This window comes from Prionailurus viverrinus, chromosome E2 (assembly GCF_022837055.1).
Source record: "Prionailurus viverrinus isolate Anna chromosome E2, UM_Priviv_1.0, whole genome shotgun sequence".
Classification (NCBI taxonomy): domain Eukaryota; kingdom Metazoa; phylum Chordata; class Mammalia; order Carnivora; family Felidae; genus Prionailurus; species Prionailurus viverrinus.
This window is the reverse complement of record NC_062575.1, coordinates 51,406,571-51,426,032: the sequence shown is the minus strand read 5'-3', so window position 1 is coordinate 51,426,032 and position 19,462 is coordinate 51,406,571. Positions and strand designations below refer to the sequence as shown.

Below are 19,462 nucleotides of genomic sequence, written 5' to 3'. Positions count from 1 at the left end.
AAACCAGAAACCGGGCCTCCCGGGGGCCTATTGCAAGGCTTCCCCAGGTGCAGGGCTCAGGACCCGGTGTTTACCCAGGTCAAGGCCACTGGGGGCTGGAGGAGAGGTCTGGGCATAGGAGGGGCTGGCGGCCCAGTGCAGGGCCAGGGGAGGGTGGCTTCTACGTGCCTGGGACGTCCCCTGCCACGGTCCCGTGTCCTGGGCGCGGGGCCAGCTGTCCCTGCCAGCCCGACTCAGCACTTGGTCAGGGAATCAGCTTGATGTGACGCTCAGCCCCTGGGGCAGCCCATACAAGGCCATGGGGCTGGGCACAAGGCATGCCTGGGTTCAGGGTGGGCACGGTGCCCGGGCAGCGAGGTGAGAAGCTCAGCCACCCTCCAGCTCCCTTCCCCGGGGGGCAGCCCCTCCCAGCTGCACAGCCCGGCCCCCCTATATAAGGCCAGGGCTACAGGCCCTTCCTTTGGGTCAGTGTCGCCTCCAGGATACAGACAGCCCCTTTCAGCACAGCCCAGCCAGGTACCGCTGGGGGTGGGAATCAGGGTGGGGTCCAGAATGGGGGCCCCCCCCTGGTGCCAGCAGCCGATCTGGTCCTATACACAGGAGGGTTGGTGTGTGGGGAGATTGGCCCTGCGTCTGGAAGTCACCTCCACCTGTGACCCCCCCCCCCCCACTGCCCGCAGGGTCTGTGTCGCAGGGCCACGGGGAGGGATCTTGGAGACAAAGGGAGTCCTGCCAGCTGCCAGCTGTCACCCCTGCAAGGGGCTGAGGGGTTGCAGGGCTGCAGGGGGCCTGTGATTGTGATGGTTTGTCACCAGAATGGCGGGGGGGTGGGGGGTGGGGGTGGGGGTGATGGCACGAGCCGCGGGGAGTGTCCGTATGTCCACCGACAGGGTCTGCGAGAGCAGGCTCCACGGGGTCTTGGCATTTGTGATTCTGTGGGTCCCCGTGGTGTCCCACAACAGTGTGACCTTGTGTTCTGGACTTTCTGTGGCTCCCGCACGGGTGCCTGCACCCTGGGTGTGTCCCCGAGCTTGGAGGCATGTGTGTGTGTGTGTGTGTGTGTGTGTGTGTGTGTGTGTGTGTGTGTATGTGTGTGATTCTGTTCCGGTGTGTGTGGTGCTGGGGCTATTTCTGTCTGTGTCTCTGGGCCTCCCCCGCCTTGCCTCCGTGCCCTCTGCTGACATATCTCTTGCAGGGTGGGGGTGGGAGAGCATGAAGGGGGGTTTCTGGGCTGGAAGCCCTTGAGGCCCGAGGCCTGGACGCGTGTCCTCCCGGCCTCCTTGGCCCACCTGTCTCCGGCCTGCTGACTTGGCGCAAGCCGAGCCCCTGGAATGTGTGGGGTGGGGGGACAGCAGCTGGGGGGGGGGAGGAGGAGGAGTCTGCCAGAGTCTATAAATAATCCCCAACCCTGGACGGCAGCTCCGTCGTGAATTCCACCCGCCCCTGGCCTGATGCCGCAGCCTTCGGCTCCCCCCTGGTCCTGATTCCCTTCCCACCGTCCTACCTGCCTCCCACTCCTGGAGCCGGGAGCGAGCTCCCAGTCCCGCCACGGCCACTGAAGAGTCCCTCCTCCTTCCTGGCTCTTACGCGACAGTAACAACAGCAGCCCGCCCTCCAGGTAGCAGGCCCCAGCTCCACGGGAGGGCAGGTGATCAGCTGGCCTCATGATGGAGTCTGAAGAGTCCTCTTGGCCACCCCCTAGGCAAGGCTTAGTCCACAGGAGACAGAGGCTCAGAGAGGCTGAGCAACCGGCTTGGGGGTCACACAGCAGGGAAGTGGCACAGGTGGCATTTGAACCCAGCTCTGACGACTCCCGAAGCTGAGCTCTTCTCAACTGAGCCCTGAGGGAGGGTTGCCAGCAGACAGGGGTGGGGACGGCCACCCAGCCTTCCCTTCCACCCTGCCGCTCATCCCTTGAACCCAGGAACCTCCGTAGACAGGATGTCCCTTCTCTGCTCGCACACTCGTTCTCCGCAACACCCTCCACCTTCTCTGAGACTCCTCACACAGACCTTTAAAATAATAACAACAGGAGCGCCCGGGGGGCTCAGTCAGTTAAGCGGCCGACTTCGGCTCAGGTCATGATCTCACGGTCTGTGAGTTCGAGCCCCGCGTCGGGCTCTGTGCTGACAGCTCAGAGCCTGGAGCCTGCTTCGGATTCTGTATCTCTCTCTCTCTCTCTCTCTCTCTCTCTCTCTCTCTGCCCCTCCCCCGCTTGTGCTCTGTCTCTCCCTCTCAAAAATAAACATTAAAAAAATTAAAAAAAAAATGACAGCAATAATTATAATAATGGCCAAGCAAAATAATGTTTATTGTGAGCCAGGACTATTCCAAGTGCTTTACGTAGTTTGGCTCCTTTCGTGCTCCCAATAGCCCCATGGGATGAGTGCTATTATGACCCCCCCCATTCTACACATGAGTAATCTGAAAGCACAGAGAAGTTAAGCAAGGTGCCCAAGGTCACAAAGCGTCTTGTAACTGGCAGACCCGGAATTTAAACCCGGGCTGTCTGATTCTGGAAACTACGCTTTTATCCATGCCAGCATTACTGTTCCATCCCAAAGGCCCCCCGTTTCATTTTCCAGCTGGAGAAACTGTCTCTAGCAAGATTATTAGTCTGGGGTCACCTGTCAGGGTGTGACCGAGCTGGGATCTTAGCCATAGAGTTCGGATGCATCCTGTGAAGACGCGGGGACTCAGAGAGGGCGCCCTTCTTGTCCCCAGTCACACAGCCGTCGGGCCCGTTCGGCCCCCAGACCTTGCTCTGTTCCCTTGCTGGTCTCTGCTGGACGCGAGCTAACCTTCTCCACCTTCCCTGCCCACCAGGCCCCCCACGCCGCCACCATGCCGTTCGGTAACACCCACAACAAGTTCAAGCTGAACTACAAGCCTGAGGAGGAGTACCCTGACCTCAGCAAGCACAACAACCACATGGCCAAGGCGCTGACCCTTGAGATTTACAAGAAGCTGCGGGACAAGGAGACTCCATCCGGGTTCACTCTGGACGACGTCATCCAGACAGGTGTGGACAACCCAGGTAAGACTCCTTGGTGGAGCAGGGACAGGGATCAGAATGGCGGGGGTAGGGGAGGGGGGCTCTGGAGCTGCCTGCCAGGCCTCGATCCCACCTCCCTGGGCCTCAGTGTCCTCATCCGAAAAATGGGCACCCATGTTGCGAAAACATAGGAGTCGGCGCACACAAGTACTTAGAGCAGCCCCTGGTACGGGGCCAGCACTCGGGATCTGAGGGGGGATGTCATTGGTGCTGTGGTCCTTTCTCCCCTTGGAGAAAGGGGACCCTGCGAGGGTCAGCAGCACCAGAGGCAAAAAAGCACGTCCTAGCCTCCAACTCACTGTGCCATTGAGGAGGGAGGGCCCCTCCTTCCAGACCCCTGTTTTCCCCTCTGGGAACACGAGGGCTGTTCAAGTCTCTTGTCATCTGTGGGAGCCGATCGTCTAATAAGCTTTTGAAAATGTTTAGGTAAAGGAAAAGTATGTGATTTGGGGACTCTGAAGTGGTCATATTTTTAGTACCTTGTAACTGGCCCCCCAAGACTCTCCTTTCTCCGTTGCCCTGCCCCCAGCACCTTGCCCTCACCCCAGATGCTGCCTAGACCTCTCCTAGCCTTCCCTCCCCATCCACATAACCCTCAGCCTCTGCAGTTCTGAAACACACACACTCACAGGCACACACACACACACACATTCTACACTGGACCCAGGAGCCCGGGCCTTCCTTGTTGGGGACAGGCAGCTCTGACCTCACCCTGAACCCCCAGGTCACCCCTTCATCATGACCGTGGGCTGTGTGGCTGGCGACGAGGAGTCCTACCAGGTTTTCAAGGATCTCTTCGACCCCATCATCCAGGACCGGCACGGGGGCTACAAACCCACCGACAAGCACAAGACCGATCTCAACCATGAGAACCTCAAGGTCAGCCACCCCTTCCCACCCGCCACCAGAGGGGAGGGATGGGGGAGGGAGGGAGGCAGACAGAGGGACAGAGGGGCAGAGAGGCACAGAAGACAGACCAGGAGGCTGGGGTCAGATGGGAGGGGAGCCAGGGAGGGAGATGAAAAGACACAGGAAGTGGGGGGCCAAGGTGGGGAAAGAGATGCTTGGAGAGAAAAACAGGGACACATGAGGGGCGGGGAGAGAGACAGATGGAGGGACGGACAGAGAAGGGAGAACCCAGCGAGCGGGGCAAGGAGGAGCTGAAAAAAGTAGCAGAGAGTAAGAACTGGGAGCATCTGGGGGGTCACAGGCTTGCTGGGGAAGGGGCAGCCTGGGCGGCATGCCCAGCCCTGACCCCCCACTCCTGCCCTCCAGGGCGGAGACGATCTGGATCCCAACTACGTGCTCAGCAGCCGCGTCCGCACGGGCCGCAGCATCAAGGGCTACACGCTGCCCCCCCACTGCTCCCGGGGCGAGCGCCGGGCGGTGGAGAAGCTCTCCGTGGAAGGTGAGAACCCCCACCCTGCCCGCCATTGGGGCCACCCAGCTCTGGCCCTGCTTCTCCATGGAAAGAGCTTGGTAAATCATAGCTGCTTGGTGAGTGATGGCTGGCAGCACTACCCCTGGTGGAAGTCTGGGGGGGCTGTCAGGGCACCCTGAGCAGATCTCTGCCTGTAGATACCAGGGACCTGACTTCCATCCATCCATTCATCCACCCATCCATCATCCATCCATCCATCCATCCATCTATCCAACAAGCAAACATTTACAGCTGTTATGGTCCTGAGTAGGGAGCTGGGGGCTTTCATGATGAATAGGATGGATGAGGTCGCTGCTCTCACAGATCTGTCAGCCTGGTGAGGAGATAAGAGGGAACACAGAAACCAACAAAAGAATAATTCCCAAATGCCACGTAGCCAAGAAACGAGGGTGGGTCACAGAATGACTCAGGGGAGCTCCCTTAGAAAGGAGGAGACCTGACTGACAAGGAAGGAGGCTGAAGAATTCCAGGCCAGCAGAGCAGCAAGTGCAAAGGCCCTGAGGTGGGCAAGTGTGTGGGAGGAACAGCCAGGAGACCAGTGTGGCTAGAGCTGAGTGGAGGGGGGGAGGAGATGGGGTCCGAGGAGTATGAGTGGCCAGGTTGCACAGAGCCTTGTGTGCCCTCGGGAGGGCTTTGGCTTTGACTCTGAGGGAGATGGAAGCCATGGAGTCCTCTGGCTGTTGGGTGGGGAAGAGACTGTGGGCAAAGGTAGGAGCAGAGAGACCGTGAGGGGAAGGCACAGTCGTTCAGGTGGGGGTAGGAGATAGGCAACGGGATGGGGAGAGACAGCAGGGATGTTTGGGAGGGAGAATCATCAAGGTGGGCAGGCATATTGTTCTGGTAAGTGTTAAACAACTAGCTCTCAAAAAAAAAAAAAGAAAAAAGAAAAAGCCCCAATCTATAGCGACTGCCAATTTCTATGGTATAAATTCTCCTACCACGGCCAATTTTGAGCTACGAACATGGTGTCATAGAAAGACGGGAAAAGATGGGCGGTAACATATCCTTACATAGTATTCCCACCTTACAGATACAGATGAAAATAACTTCAAGGATGTAGATAATAAAAATGAAAATAACTTCAAGAATGTAGGCGGCGCCTGAGTGGCTCAGTCGGTTGAGCGTCAGACTCTTGGTTTCAGCTCAGGTCATGGTCCCCAGGTCGTGGGATCGAGCCCCGTGTCAGGCTCCACACTGAGCACGGAGTCTGCTTGAGATTTTCTCTCTCTCTCTCTCTCTCTCTCTCTCTCTCTCTCTCTCTCTTTGACCCCGCCCCTGCTCGTGCCCCCTCTCTCTAAAATTTAAAAGAAAGAGTAAAATAATTAGGAAGCAATACTTTTGAGTATTTATTACCTATGTTTTAAATATATTTAAGGGGCGCCTGGGGGCTCAATTGGTTGAGCATCCGACGTGGGCTCAGGTCATGATCTCACAGTCCAGGAGTTCGAGCCCCACGTCGGGCTCTATGCTGACAACTCAGAGCCTGGAGCCTGCTTTGGATTCTATGTGCCTCTCCTCCACTTGGGCTCTGTCTCTCTCTCTCTCTCAAAAGTAAACAAACATTAAAAAAATTAAATATAATATATTTAATTGTAAGTTTATATAAATGATTATTATTTTTTAAAGCTTATTTATTTATTTTGAGGGAGAGAGAGAGAGAGAGAGAGAGAGAGAGAGAGAGACAGCATGAGCAGCGGAGGGGCAGAGAGAGAGGGAGAGAGAGAATCCCAATCAGGCCCTTCAGCGCGAAGCCTGATGCAGGGCTCAAACCCACGATCCGTGAGGTCATGACCTGGGCTGAAACCGAGAATTGGCCACTTAACTGACTGAGCCACCCAGGTGCCCCTATATAGGTTATTTTTAACAATATAATATAGTAAGTATATAGTATGTGATATAGAACATTACATAGAAATGTATAAAATGTATATAAATACATACCTATTATAGAAATATATATTATGCATATGTGCATAATATACATTCATTCTACATATGAATGTACACAAATATTATGTATGGTATATTTTAATAATTTTTACTGATGGTTCCCCACATTCCTAAGATTTTGATCATCTGGCTGGCTGGCCGGTTGAAGGGGCCCCAGCACACCGTTGCTCCCAGGCGGATGGGATGCCAAGGTCAAGGAAAGGGAGATTCCCTGTTTCTGGGCCGAGCACATGGCATGGCTGTTCCCGGAGCCTGGGCAGGCAGGGGGGGAGCATGCTTCGGGGACAGGTCGCGAATTTGGGTTTCGTCCTAGTGTTCAGGCGCCGTTAGGACATCCACGGGCCCAACCCCACGCTCGTTGGGGGCAGCAGTGTGGGGACTCCGGGGGCCTCCCCATCCAGATTGTGGGGGCGCAGGCTGCTGACCATTCCCTCGTGTGGCCCCTCAGCCCTCAACAGCCTGACAGGCGAGTTCAAGGGGAAGTACTACCCTCTGAAGAGCATGACCGAGCAGGAACAGCAGCAGCTTATTGACGATCACTTCCTGTTCGACAAGCCCGTGTCCCCACTGCTGCTGGCCTCAGGCATGGCCCGAGACTGGCCCGACGCCCGCGGCATCTGGTGAGGTCCCCTCCCCCCAGCCTCCTCCAGTCCCCCCACTCCCCTCCCCATTCCTCCACCAAAGCCAACACCATAAAAACAATTATGTTTCCAGGCGCCCCAGACAATGACCTCGCCTTCCCACCCCTGCCTACTTTGTGGTCTGTGAGTCACATTTTAGGAAACTTGGACCAGGGAAGTGGCAATTAGGGACTTAGACTTGAACCAGACTCCCTGGGTTCCAATCCCAGCACTGCCATTTACTAGATGTGACCTCAGGCACATTATTTAACATTTCTGTGCCGACCGAGCCCCACATTGGGCTTCCACAGTGAGCGTGGAGCCTGCTTAAGATTCTCTCTCTCCCTCTGCTCCTCTCCCCTGCTCTTTCTCTCCTTCTCTCTCTCTCTCTATACACCAGTGTCTGGTATATAGTAAGTGACCAACATCTCGGCTATTAGTTTTATCTTCGACTGTTGCTAGTTAGGTTTGTATGAATCCTTGAATCCCTGATTCTGATTAGGCAAAGATTTTCAAAGGTTTCAAAAGCCTAGGTTTCAGATGATCAGGAGAATGTGTGAGTTCTAAGACATACACATTTTAAATATTTTTAGGTTCTAAGATTCCACTAATTTCAGATTCTGTGATTCCATGGTTGCAGACATTTCCAGATCTTAATGTTTTATCTGAGATGTCACAGGGTGATGGAAAGATTGGTCCTGGGACCAGAAGTAGGATTTCCAAGATTTATCAATTCTGATTCCCAGCTTTTGTTTTTCAAAGATTCTGAAATTCTAAGAGTCTGTAATTTAACGCTGTTCAAAGACTTAAGACCCTCAAAGTCTTTGATCCTAGGACTGGCGATTTCTCAGATTCTAGGACGTTAGGGTCTACAGGTGTAAGCTTCCGCGATTTTCAGGAGCCGGTGCCACCACCTCAAACTCCTCAGGCCCGCTGCCCCCTTGCGGTGGGTACTTTTGCCAGGGGGCGGGAATGGGGTGGCCACGCGGGACTGATCCCTTGGCCTCCTCCTGCGCCCCAACCTAGGCACAATGACAACAAGAGCTTCCTGGTGTGGGTAAACGAGGAAGACCACCTCCGAGTCATCTCCATGGAGAAGGGGGGCAACATGAAGGAAGTTTTCCGCCGCTTCTGCGTGGGGCTGCAGAAGGTGGGTAGCCTGCCTCTCACGGGAGACTTCTGACCCCCGCTGAACGCCCCACCCGCTTTCCAAGACCCCGCCCCCCCGGGGAACCCGGCTCCACCCAGCGCCCGAGCCCCGCCCCTAATAACCCGACCCCACCCAGTGCCCTAGCCGCCCCCCAACAGACCGGGTCCAACCGATGCCTAACCCCCGCCCATAAGACACCGGCTCCGCCCAGTGCCCAAGCCCCGCCCCTAAGAGACCGACTCCACCCTATGCCTAAGCCCTGCCCCTAGGAGACGGCTCCGCCCTCGCCCAAGCCCCGCCCCTAAGAGACCGACTCCACCCTATGCCTAAGCCCTGCCCCTAGGAGACGGCTCCGCCCTCGCCCAAGCCCCGCCCCTAAGAGACCGACTCCACCCTATGCCTAAGCCCCGCCCCTAGGAGACGGCTCCGCCCTCGCCCAAGCCCCGCCCCTAAGAGACCAACTCCACCCCATGCCTAAGCCCCGCCCCAAGGAGACGGCTCCACCAGCGCCCAAGCCCCGCCCCTAATAACCCGACCCCACCCAGCGCCCAAGCCGCCCCCAAGAGACCAGGTCCAGCGTATGCTTAAGCCCCGCCCCTAAGAGGCCGGCTCCACCCTATGCCTCAGCCCGCCCACAAGCACCTGGCTCCACCCACCCTTATCCTGCCCAAGCCCCGCCCCTAAGAACTCGGCTCTAAAGCGTTCTCAAGCCCTGGCTCCACCAGGGTCGTCGGGCCCCTCCCTTCAGAAGCTCACCCCTCACGGTTTTCCGGTCCCACCCTCTCGGAATCCCACCCCCTACCCACGTGCTCACGCTGTGTCCCTCCCAGCCCCGTTCGAGTTGCGGGTGTATTCGGGGGGCGCCCCCTGGCGCTGACCCCAGATCCTCTCCCCTTACCTCAGATTGAGGAGATCTTCAAGAAGGCCGGCCACCCCTTCATGTGGAACGAGCACTTGGGCTACGTGCTCACCTGCCCATCCAACCTGGGCACCGGGCTGCGTGGAGGCGTGCACGTCAAGCTGGCGCACCTGAGCAAGCACCCCAAGTTCGAGGAGATCCTCACCCGTCTGCGCCTGCAGAAGCGGGGCACAGGTGCGGCTCTGCTTCCATCCGCGCGCCGCGGCGTCGGGGGCGGACCCTTTGTGGAGGCGGAGCACCCACGCGAGTTGTGGGGTGGACGAGGGCTGCCCCTCTGTGAGCCTCAGTTTCCTCCTCTTGTAAATGGGCATCCGCACGCCTTATCCCGTAGGAATCGATATGATATCATGGGTATATAATACGCATGTGTATACCCCGTGCCCCCTAGGAACCTCGGTTTACCGTCTATGAAGGAGAGGATGGCCAGGACTCAACCCCGGGGCATTCTCGCTCCAGAGCTCACGTTTGGCCATCGTGCTCTATTTTCATGTTGGAGGGTTGAGGGACGAGGTACCTAAATCAGCCGGAGGCGTGAGCCCATGAATAGACATTTAGGAGGCTCCGCATGCACGTAACCTGTTACACAGTAGGCCCTCAGTACGTGCGGCCAGCCCAGTGGGCACAGGGGCAGCAGGCCCCGCTCCTGCATCTCCGCTCGCTCCTTATGCCCCTGCCTCCTGCTCCTGCAGGTGGTGTGGACACAGCTGCTGTGGGCTCAGTATTCGACGTGTCCAACGCCGATCGGCTGGGCTCGTCCGAAGTGGAACAGGTGCAGCTGGTGGTGGATGGTGTGAAGCTCATGGTGGAGATGGAGAAGAAACTGGAAAAGGGCCAGTCCATCGACGACATGATCCCCGCCCAGAAATAGGCGTCCAGCCCACCCGCCGCCGACTGCTGGAGCCCCAGCCAAAGGGAGGACTCGGCCCATCGGAGCCCCGCCCCCCTCCTCCCCCCCCCTCGGAGGGTTCGGTCAACCGGGGGCTCTTTCCACCATTTTCAGAATTCCATTTCCAGCCAGAGTTCCAACCAACGGGCTTCATCCTCTGAGTTGTGGCCAGTGAAAAACCTCCCCCACAGTCTCCTTTTCCCAGAGCTCCGCCCACCACCAGGAACTCTGGCTAATGGAGAGCTGTCAGGCACATCTGGAGCTCATGCTTTTTCTACACTCAAAGCAACAAATAAAAGCAATGGTGGCCTTAGCTCTCGTGCGATGGCAATTGAGCAAGAGGACGAGGGACTTTTGCCATTGGCCGCTGTGCGGCTTGCCCTCCCTAGTCATGTCTTACCCCATCCCTAAAATGAGGCAACTGCACAGTCCAATCCAAAACTATGAGGAATCTGAGACCCAGAGAGGCGTGGCCCCTTCCCGGCCTCCGCTCCCAATCAGTCACGCGTGCTCGGATCTCAGAGCGCCAGGGAGAGCACCAGGCTCACCAGGGAGAAACGAAACGTAAGCCAGACAAAATGTCTGAGACTCGAATTTGGCCCACGGGCCTCCGGTTTGACACCTAACACGCATCTCCTCACATATACCCCGTTATACTTTTCACCGGCCTCTTTCTGTGTGACCTCCCCTCATCCATCCATAGCTGCTGCCAGTCCTTTAAGCTTCCCTTTCTTTGCTCAAGAACCTGCCATAGCTCCCCACATCTCCTAGAATGCAGTCCTATTGTTTTCGAGTCTTCAAACTGAGGTGCGCACCTTTCCCTGAAGGCTCATCACTCCCGTTTCTCGCCCATGATCCGTCTGTACACTTTCGCTCCTGACACCCTGCAATTCCCACCTTAATGCATTTGCCCATGCGCCTTCCTCCTCCAGACTGGGGCTTGGCTCACAGCATCCCCGCGAAGCCTTCAGGGACCCAGCTTTTGGAGAGCTTGGGCCCAGGAAGGAGGGTCGGGCCCAGGGGGAGGGGCGGGGAATAGAAGGCAAGAAGCAGGTCAACGTGTATTGGGTGGTGACCACGTCAATCACCTCTGCTCGACCCAATAGGCTGAGGTCTCCACTAGCCAAGGCAGAGCGGCGGCCTCAAAAAGAGGCAAAGCTTTCAGAAGGAAACGTGAGGCAGAATAAGGGTAGACAGAGTCCTCAGGGACCTGGAGGAGGGAATTTTTCAAACCTGAAGTCACACAGGTAAAGGGCCCTTAGAGATCAAGAAATGTACTCTGTTTTCCAGGGGAAAACTGAGGCCAGAGGAGGTCTCCAAGAATTCCCAGGGAAATTGCTGAAACGGGAAGGTTAGAAGAGAAAGGCAGGATCTGTCAGATGTCAGGGTGTCCTTTACAACACTGTCCCCAAATGAAGATCCCATCACTAACCCCAGCTCCGTCCTCTAACCAGCCCCCCCCCCCCCCCCCCCCCCGCCGCCGCCGGGGAGCCACACAGACCACAAACATTCCAGCGGCCCGGTCTGAGCCAAATCTGCGGTCCAGGTGCCCGTTCTGCCCATCTTGCCTCATAAGCCTCAAATCTGGCCCTTGTCTCCCCACCTTCTGTCCCACTTCGACCTTCTCCCTAATCTCCCGACCTGTCTTCTTCGCTCCCTTCACAGCATAAACCTGCCCCTGCCTCTCCCTTGCTCACAACCTTGCCGTGGCTCCCCAGTGCCCTTGGAAGAAAGCCCAAGCCCCTCTCCTCGGCCTTCAGGGCCCTGCCAACATCTCCAGCCTCGTGTCTCCCGGTGACTCTGCTCACTGCCAGCCATAGGCCAGTTGCTGTGCTCTCTCCTGCCTCTTAGCCACTGTACAAGCCGTTCCCTCCACCTAGAACACCAGTCCCCTACCCGCCATGTCTAGCTAGCTGCTCATCATTCTCCCAGTTGCTGCTGAGCTGCTCCTCCTCCAGGAAGCCCTCCCTGGCTACGACAGGCACCCCCTTGGCCTTCCCCAGCCTCTGCCCACCCCACCCCCCGACCCAGGATCATCACTGAGGATGCAGCTGCCTTCTCCACTAGACTGAGCCTGATGACGGCAGGGCTGGGGCAGTCTTGGTCACCGCTAGGTCCCCAGCACAGGGCGGGGCATACGGGAAGCCCTCAGGGATTGAGATTTCCAGACAGGGTTGGTGGGGTCCCCACCCTACCCACTCCCACGACTCAATATATACACTTTGCAGCAGACCCCTATTCTGGCCTCGCTCTTAAGGCAGGAATGCGGTTCTGCCCCAGACCCTGAATTTTTCCACACTGACTCTACCAAACCCCCTTTTTCATTTTAGTTTCCTATCAGCCCCATGAAGAACACAAGGGCAGAACCTACCACGCCCCAAGTGGGCGATTGAGGCACAGTCAACTAAGCCTCTTCCCTACATACAATCCTCCAATGGCTCTCCAGTGCCCTTGGATGATAGCCCACCCCTCGCTCACTTTGGCCTTTTGTGAACAAGCTCCTCTGCGCCCCCCCCCCCCCCAACCTACTGCTTAACTCTACTCAGTTTCCATTTCCTTCCTCTGGCTAAGGTCACCTGGACTTTCCTCTGGGGAACCCCTCTAAGTCCAGCTCTAGGTAGGGGCCTGGCCACTCCAGAGCAACAGTGACTGGTTCAGGGATGGTCACATGACTTCTCTGGGCCAATAAGAGCCTGTCTTGGGATTTTCGACAAAAGTAGGCAATGAACAACTTTCTGCTGCAGAAACTAGACAAAAGGATGAGAGGCTGGAACTCTCATGAGGTGGGTGAAACCACTAACGTCACGGTAAAATAAAACCAGAGGTGAGGTGGCCCGCTGCCTGGATCCAGCCGTACCTGAAGTCGGGCACCCCCAGACTATTAAGGAACATAAGCAAACAAATAACTTTTGCTTATGTGTAGATGGATTATTAGTCCCAACACGCTATTTCTCTTGCTAATTCTCCACCAGCCCCAACATAGCAGCCACGCCGAAATTACCCGCAGTTCTCTGAAGGCGTATCACGCACTCCTACAAACCGGCTTTTGCCCAGCGCATACCCAATACGCGGTCAACTCCTACTCGTCCTTCAGAGTCCAACTCCGGTATCCTCTCCTCTCTGGAGTGGCTTCCCCGACTCCCCTCACGTTCTCTTCCGGCCTCCCCAAAGCAAAGGTTTCTCTAGTGTTTGTGTCAGAACCCCCGTCCCCCACAGACAGGGGCTCCTTGTGTCTCCGTGTCCAGCACCGGGCCTGGCACGGAGTAGGCACAGGTCAATGACTGTTTATTGAATAAATGTACTACTGGAGTTAAGAAGTGGCTTAGAGTCCGGTATAACATGTGGGTGGGCACGTGAGTGGATGAATGGGGGACCGATGTAGGAACCGGGGGCCTCCTGGATGAGGCTGAGTTCTGTCCTGCCCTCGTCCACAATCATCCTTGACCCTCACCCCCCCCCCCACTACTCCCATTCTGCAGATGAGAAAACCGAGGCTCGGAGAGGAGGAACCACTTGGCCCAAAGTCACGCACCTCCTCATCTCAGCCGCAGGTGAGGGCAGGGAAGGAAAAGCCCGGGGCCCGCGCGGGGAAGGGGGGACTCTCCTAAGTTTATTGGGCGACAGGCTGCGGGTGAGGGGGCTGACAGGAGGAGGGTGGGGGTGTAATAACTTAAAAACCGGCAGCTCCTCGCGAGATCTCTGCAGAGGGGAGGGTGTGGGGGGTATTTACAAGGATTTGTACAAAGTGCCCCGCGCCAGCCTGGGGCAGGAAGGGGGGGTGGGGGTTCGAGCATGAGGGGAGGGCAGGGGAGGGGAAGGAATCTGCCTCTCTGACCCCCACTCCCAGCCCCCCTCCCCTCTTCTACAGTCTTTAGGCTCAGCAACCCTTCCGGCCCCCGCCCAAGGCCTAATTCTTGAGCTGTTGGGGGAAAGGGGGTGGGAATGGAAGTTTCCTCGGTTTCCCTTTCTGCGCCTGCCCTGCCCCCAGAGTCTCCTCAGGTGCCCCACGTTGGGGTGATGGGGGGCGGGGGCAGGACCGGCTGGAGGCTCGAGGAAGGCGCCAGCTCCCCCTGCTCTGCCCCCAAGCTTTTCTCTCCTGCCCAGCGGCCCCGGACAACGGCGCAGGGGACACTCTCTGTCCCCACGTCGGATTCACGGGAGCTGCGGTGATGACGGAGGGAGACTCCCCTCCCTGCCCCCTCTCCCTGCCGTAGAGGCGAAGGAGACGAGGGAGAGGAAGAAGAGGGGACCCGGGCCCGCGGCGGCTCAGAGCTCGAGGTCGTTGGAGATGCGGGTGACGAGGGCGCGGAAGGCCAGGGCGGTGCCCGCCACGCGGCGGAAGAGAACTCCCCGCAGGCCCGGCCGGGGCAGCTGGCAGACCTCCACTTCGAAGTGGGACAGGGGCTCGGGCCCGCCCGCACCCCCGTGCAGGCAGGCCAGCAGGAACGGCTGTGGCTGGCGGCAGCGACAGCGGGCGGCCGCGGTGGCCTGGCGCAGAGCCGCCATCAGGGCCTCGGGCGGGCGTGAGCTGGTCAGCTTCACACTCCAGGGGAATCGGAGTAGCCGGGGGGCGGTTTCCGTTTGATCCCAAGGTAGATGGCAACTGGGGCGGGGAGAGATCACGGGTCAAAGACGGGGACAGGAGAGGAAAGGTAACCCACGCTTCCCACCCGGGGACGGGCTCCTAGGCGTCCCTCAAAACCCACCTCCCTCTCTGATCCCAGGGACGGGGACAGAGTTTCAGTGGTACAGACGGCTGCCCGGCTGGAGACTGCGTTTCCCGGCCTCTGCTGCGGCCCCGAGTGCAAAAGTCCCGGATGTGAGTGCAAGCCGGGGGGGGGGGGGGGGGGAGGGAACCCCCTTCCAAGGAAACCCGCAAGCCCTCGGCTCTCCTGCCCCACCTCCTATAAGAACGCCCCGGCTGCGGCCAGAACCAACCTCGACTGTAGGAAGACAGAGCCCTAAGGGTTGGGGATCGAAGAACCTTTGGGTACCTGCATGACCTGATGGAACAGAGGGGCCCTGCCAGCCTGGCCCAGTCACATGGTTCATGTGACAGAGAAATTGATTCCTGTCTCTTATGGGGGGGGGGGGGGGGGGGAGGAGTCTCTTTGCTTGGTTGGTTTCCTAATACATCCTCCTCCTGGGAATAATCCCTTTTTCCTCAGAGGATCAACCGTCCTCACTCTAGACCAGGGATTCTCGCCTAAAAGCCATAACCGTCCCTCCAGAGGTATTTGGAAATTTCTGGAGGCTTTTGGAGCACCATAACGTTTTGGGATGGGGGTGCCGCTGGCATTAAGCTGGGGAGGGGGGGCGGTGGTTCAAGGATGATACATGTGCTGCAGTGTGTGAGTGGGTCCAGCCCAATGAAGAACCATCCCACCTAAAGTACCAAGAGCTGCTCCTCTTTGAGATGCATCGCACATCCAGTGTTTCTGGTCTAGGCGGGGCGGCCTTGGCCTCTTAGCTCCAAGCTGAGCACGTGACTCAGCTCTGGCCAATGAGCACATTCCACCTCCCTGCCCACTAAGATTAGTTCAAAGCTGAGCATATGACCAGATCCCACCAATCAGAGTCCTCCACCCTTCTGGCCACAGGCATCGGTTTAGGGGTGGGCATGTGACTCAGTTCCAGCCAATGAGAGTCAGTCCTGGGACCTTTGGAACCGGAGGGGGCGGTTCTTTATTTGCACTGGGGTCTTTACAGGGACCGGGCTTGCGTCAAGCTGAAGCCTATCGCACCCCCACACCACCCACTTGGTTTTGTACTGATTATGGCACAGCCCAATCGGCACGACAAGAGATTACCCGGCCCTCAAAGTCTAAACTGTTTACCATGTGGGGCTGCACAGGTAATGTTTGCTAGAGCTCCTGGCAACACTTATGCCTCGTTGGATGAGAGCAGGGGGAAAGGTGTGCCAACAGGAGGAGTTGGTCATAGGTGGAACAGGCTGACGTTAAAGATGGTCAAGGGACAATGTTCATGGCTGGGGTGGAAATCGGAGGAAGTCACGGGGACAGGGCCATAAGAGGGGCCGGCAGAGGAAGAAGGGTCAGAGGGACATTCAGGCAGCTGGCTTGGAGGAGGCTCAGGTCCCATCTAATGGTGTGTGTGTGTTGGGGGTAGGGGGGGTGGATAGGGGAGGTGCAGACACGAGGCAGCTGGGTCTGAGGCAGGCAGAGGGGGAGGGGCTGGTGTGGCAGTCAGGGTAGGCTCATGCACTCACCTTGTGACCTCAGGTCCCCCGATTCTCTCAGGTTCGTCTGTGACCCTAGAGGAGGGGAGCGGGGGCAGAGTGTCTAATCTGCACACACGGAGCCCCCTCCCCCAACCCACTGCCTCCAGGACTCTGGGCAGCCCCTGCCTCAGCCCTGGTCCCTCCCTGCTGGCTGGAGCTGGGCTGGGGAGGGCTGGGAGTCTCCGTGCCCAGGAGGGGGAGCCCATTCTGAAATGGTTAGTGCAGGTCGTAGGAAAGATACTGAAGAATTTGGAAGACGAAAGAGAAAGGGGGGGTGGGGGGGGTGGGCAGAGGCACACAGGTACGTACAGAAGGTCACGGACACACATACACACACCCTCCTTCCGGCTTCTCCGTACTCATTTACTGTCTGGGTCCCCCGTGCAGAACGTCAGCTCTGCCTGGGCTGGGATTTTACACGTTCTGTTCCCTCCATCCGGGGTCTAAGATCGCGCCAGGCGCTCAGTAAGTAAACATACGTCATTTTTGCAAGGCAACATTCTATACCACCTTTTAGTCTACCCGATAACCCTCTGAGGAAGGCACTGTCACTGCTGCTCCGTCTTACAGAAGAAAGTGAGGTCCAGAGAGGTTGAGTGACTTCCTCGAGGTCACTCAGCAGAGCTAGGGTCCGCCCCTCAAGAGCCCGGCTCCAGGGGCCAGACTACTGTTTATTAAATGAGTCAATGAACAGCCAGATCCCCCAACCTGTGCCCCTCCCGCTCGCACAGAGTCCCCCTCCCCTCGCCCGGACACACAGGTCAGACATGCAGACAGGGAGGCAGAGCCGGGGACAGCAGAGGGTGGCGGGACTTACTGATCTTGGATCCCTGGGGCAGAGAGGCGCCCGAAACGCAGCGGTTAGAGTTCTGCCGTTTAGAGGGATCGAGGGTAACCCTGTAGTGTGAGGGGTGAGGTGAAGGGTGACGGAGGAGGAGGAGGAGGAGGAGGAGGAGGAGGAGGAGGAGGAGGAGGTGATGATGATGATGTGAGGGTACAGAAGACAGAGCAGAGCAGAAGACAGGTTAGGTCCCATTCCCCCCACCCCACCCCTGCCCCCCACGTCCCCTGGGGCTCACCTTCGGGTCAGTTTGGAGGTCAGCTTGGTGAAGAGGTTGGTGGTGGGGCGGGGTCGCCCAGTGGGCAGGGGTGTGGCCTCATGGGCCAATGTGGGAGAGGCGGGGGGTCCATTCTGCACACCCCCGCCTCCCCCGCCCCCTGCCCTCCGGTCCCGGACCTGGCCACCGTGGAAGGTGCTGCGGATGGTGGAACCGCGTGCCAGGCGGCTCCGCTCCCCCGATGGGGGAGCCAGGCTGTGACTAGAGGGAGAGGCGGGGGGCACCCGTGGGGTACCCGAGCTGTGGGCAGAGAGGGACAAGTCAGAGTGGGGCCTCGAGGCAGGCCGAGGCCCCAGTCCCTCTGATTCTTCACTGTCCTGTCCTGAGATCAGAAACCTCGAAAGACCTAGAGCTCAGAGAAAGGGCTGCCATGTACAGTTGGGCAGGCTGTGTACTATATAACCCTAGTTGTTTTACGGACTCTTCTGTCTTCCTAAGTCATCCCTTCTTCCAACTGCCCTTTCTTCAACCCCTACCCGCTCCAAACGTATCCTGACTCTCCTCTCTCCAAACGCGGCAACTGAATAGATTCAGATCACATTTTTTGATGACTCCCTTGCCACTTGCCTCCAAACCGCGGGGACCAAGTCAACTTGGCAAACACTGTACTTTGCTGTCTCAACTATCACTATTCAAACTCGGGATAGGAATAGATGTGAACATCATAGGCACTTAGGAGAATGTGCTGACAGGTGAGAAGGGACCCTTTTCCTAACTTTTGTTGTTGTGTGGGCAGTGCTGGCTCCAGTGTCCCAGGACCCTCCTCCAGGCCCTCGCAGTCCTGACAGGAGGGCCTGACTATGACAGATGCCACCGCCCCGCCCTTGGAATCTGTCTTCCTTGTTTTAGTGACCAAACTTCTAAGAGCGGGCGTGTTGCACATGGCCACCTAGCGAGAGACTACATTTCCCAGCCTCCTTTGCAGTTCGGGATGGTCATGGGACTATTCTCTGCCCAGTGGGTTGCAAACAGAAGTACTTTGTCCTATTTCTGGGTCATGCCTCTGAGAAAAAAAAAAAAAAAAAAAAAAATGTAGCCTGCGCTCCACTCTCTTTCCGTCCTTCCTTCTGGTTAGGAAATGGTAACTGGTGCACTGGCCTCAGTCCCGGAGCTGGAGCCTCACGCTGAGTTTGGCAGAGTCAATCTGGGTCCTTGGAGGAGACTGCCTGCCTACCTCTGGCTGGTTGTATCGGGGAAGACTAAACCTCGGTTTCATCGAAGCCAGAACTGGAAGGCTATGCGTTACGGCGTTCACACTGGAGACACACGCTGGAGTCAGCGTGGGATCTTCGCTCCTTGACTCACCAGCCGTGTGGCCTTGGGCAAGTCCCCTCATCTCTCTGTGCCTCATTTCCTCAGCTGTGAAATGGAGACACCGGGGTCTACCTCACGGAGTCGTTAGGGGCATTCAACCAGCAAATACACACGAAGGCCTGGTGTACTCTTACCGATGATGAGCATTCGCTATTATTATTTTTATTTAATAATCACAAAACTAGCGCTCACGCATCAAATGCCTTCTGTGTCACAGAACCGGTGCCAGGTACGGGGCACAAGCGATCTCCACCGGATCCCCCTCACGGGGCCCAGAGGCAGGGAACATCAGCCCCATTTTACAGAGGAGGAAAGCGAGGCTCAGGGACTTGGCCGAGACAATCCTACTAGCAGAGCGCGGAGGCAAGATTTGAACTCAGGACTTAGCAGCCACGGAATCACTGCTCTCGGGCACCCCACATCCTGTCCCCACCACACGGTACCACCTGTTTATCAGGTTTTCCCCAGCGTGCACCTCGGTGTCGTGCCCTACAGTCCCGGTGGGCGGGGGTGCCGTGACCCTGAAGCCCGCCCCCCTCCTGAACTTGAACCGCGATGTGAACTCAGTCATTCCCTTTTTTAGGCTCCAGCCAGTCTGCACTGGTTTCCCTCACTTGCCAGCTGAACGACATCGAACAGACTCAGGAAAACTAGTCTGAAAACCAGCCAACAAGAGGATGTTGAAGCTGTGACATTCTGGGGCTTCTCTCAAAGTTCTAAAAATTGATCATTCAAGAAGAAAAAAAAAAAAAATTCAACTCTGTTTCC

General features: G+C 57.4%; 2 protein-coding genes across 3 annotated transcripts in view; one reads left to right on the top strand and one right to left on the bottom strand.

Annotated features, from left to right (window-relative positions):
- The first annotated feature begins 403 nt into the window (after window positions 1–403).
- Window positions 404–10,334, top strand: CKM (creatine kinase, M-type). The gene is made up of 8 exons (XM_047835880.1): window positions 404–516; window positions 2,827–3,037; window positions 3,780–3,934; window positions 4,331–4,463; window positions 6,895–7,066; window positions 8,093–8,216; window positions 9,120–9,309; window positions 9,825–10,334. The coding sequence occupies exons 2-8, from the start codon at window positions 2,845–2,847 to the stop codon at window positions 10,001–10,003; spliced, it is 1,146 nt and encodes a 381-aa protein (XP_047691836.1). The 5' UTR covers window positions 404–516; window positions 2,827–2,844; the 3' UTR covers window positions 10,004–10,334.
- A 2,951-nt stretch (window positions 10,335–13,285) lies between these two features.
- MARK4 (microtubule affinity regulating kinase 4) overlaps window positions 13,286–19,462 on the bottom strand; it is a 30,668-nt gene continuing 24,491 nt past the window's right edge. Inside the window, exons 15-18 of one of the 2 annotated variants that reach the window (XM_047835500.1) lie at window positions 17,342–17,620; window positions 17,080–17,159; window positions 16,251–16,295; window positions 14,415–14,624 (exon numbers count right to left, since the gene is read on the bottom strand). In XM_047835500.1, the coding sequence (XP_047691456.1) occupies window positions 14,560–14,624; window positions 16,251–16,295; window positions 17,080–17,159; window positions 17,342–17,620 (469 nt within the window). In that variant the 3' untranslated portion in view covers window positions 14,415–14,559. Of the gene's footprint in view, window positions 14,625–16,250; window positions 16,296–17,079; window positions 17,160–17,341; window positions 17,621–19,462 lie in introns of both variants that reach the window. The other variant, XM_047835499.1, reaches the window with a different exon arrangement.